This window comes from Antechinus flavipes, chromosome 2 (genome assembly GCF_016432865.1).
Source record: "Antechinus flavipes isolate AdamAnt ecotype Samford, QLD, Australia chromosome 2, AdamAnt_v2, whole genome shotgun sequence".
Taxonomy (NCBI): domain Eukaryota; kingdom Metazoa; phylum Chordata; class Mammalia; order Dasyuromorphia; family Dasyuridae; genus Antechinus; species Antechinus flavipes.
The window spans coordinates 36987830-36988949 of record NC_067399.1 but is presented as its reverse complement, the minus strand read 5'-3'; the positions used below and the strand labels follow the sequence as shown (position 1 = coordinate 36988949).

The 1120-nt window shown below is 57.0% G+C and overlaps 1 protein-coding gene across 1 annotated transcript; it reads left to right on the top strand.

Moving 5' to 3' along the window:
- Positions 1-213: 213 nt before the first annotated feature.
- On the top strand, positions 214-531 carry LOC127546385 (vacuolar ATPase assembly integral membrane protein Vma21-like). The gene has a single exon (XM_051973520.1). It carries the CDS (start codon positions 214-216, stop codon positions 529-531), a length of 318 nt encoding a protein of 105 aa, XP_051829480.1.
- The last annotated feature ends 589 nt before the right edge of the window (positions 532-1120 follow it).

Genomic DNA, 1120 nt, shown 5'->3' with positions numbered 1-1120 from the left:
CGAACTAGGAGGGGGCGTGGCCAGGGGTCCCGGGGAGACACATGTGACAGCAAGCCCTTTTTAGCCCCCCACTGTCCCCGAGTCACATGAGCTCCAGAATCCAGCGTTGGGGCTGAGAGGCTGGAGCAAAGCAGGGTCCCCTGACGGCGCCGCGGCCCCTCGGCTTCGGTGTGGCCAAGGAGTCTGCAAGTCGCTGTCCAGCCTGAGCTCGACATGGAACCCATGGACGAGAAGAAGCTGCGGGCCCTGCAGATGCTGGAGCCACCCGGCCTGGGCAAGGGGCCTGCGGTCCTGGCCAAGCTGTGGAATCTGTTGCTCATCACGGCCGCATTGATCTCCTTGCCGATCTGTTTCTACTCCGCGTCTAAGACGTACCTTTTCGAAGGCTTGCTGGGCTTGTCTACCATCGATAGCTACTTCTATTCGGGGATCGTGGCCATCTTCTCGGTGCATGGGGTGCTGGTCCTCTTCGTCTACATGGCCTGGAACGACGGTATCCAGCAGTGGCAGGAGGCCAGCAAGCTAGCATAGGACGGCGGCCCCGCCCCGATGGCCTCCTATCCCCAGCCCCCCAGCTGGGGAGGGGGCCCCCGCGAAAAGATCCGGGGCTTGGGCTTCGGGGAAGGGCCGATGGTGGGGGCCTCTGCTTTCCACCTGACCCATGAGTGTTTGAGGAGGTAAGCGTGTTTGCCATTAGGTCATCCCACTTTATGCTTCGTCCACTGTGGCGGGGAGAGAAAGCTGGGTGGGATGGGGAGGGAGTGGGGTGAATGGAGCTGAACGTTTTACAACTGATGATGAGTTTGGGACGTTTTTAAGTCTGCTGGCAGAGTCCACGCCTTTAAGGAAACGAGTTGGGCTAAAACGATGCTGATTTTGACTAGAAATGAGGTCCTAATTTGGGAGTATTGAAAGGAATCTGCGGGTCCCATTACATAGAATCCCATCCACCGAGTTAGAGTAGATTTTTTTCCCCCTGAGGCAATTGGGGTTAAAGTGACTTGCCCAGAATCACACAGCTAGGAAGTGTTGTGTCTAAGACCAGATTTGAATTCAAGTCCTCCAAACGTCAGGGTTGGTGCTCTATCCATTGCTCCACCTAGCAGCCCCTAAATTAGAC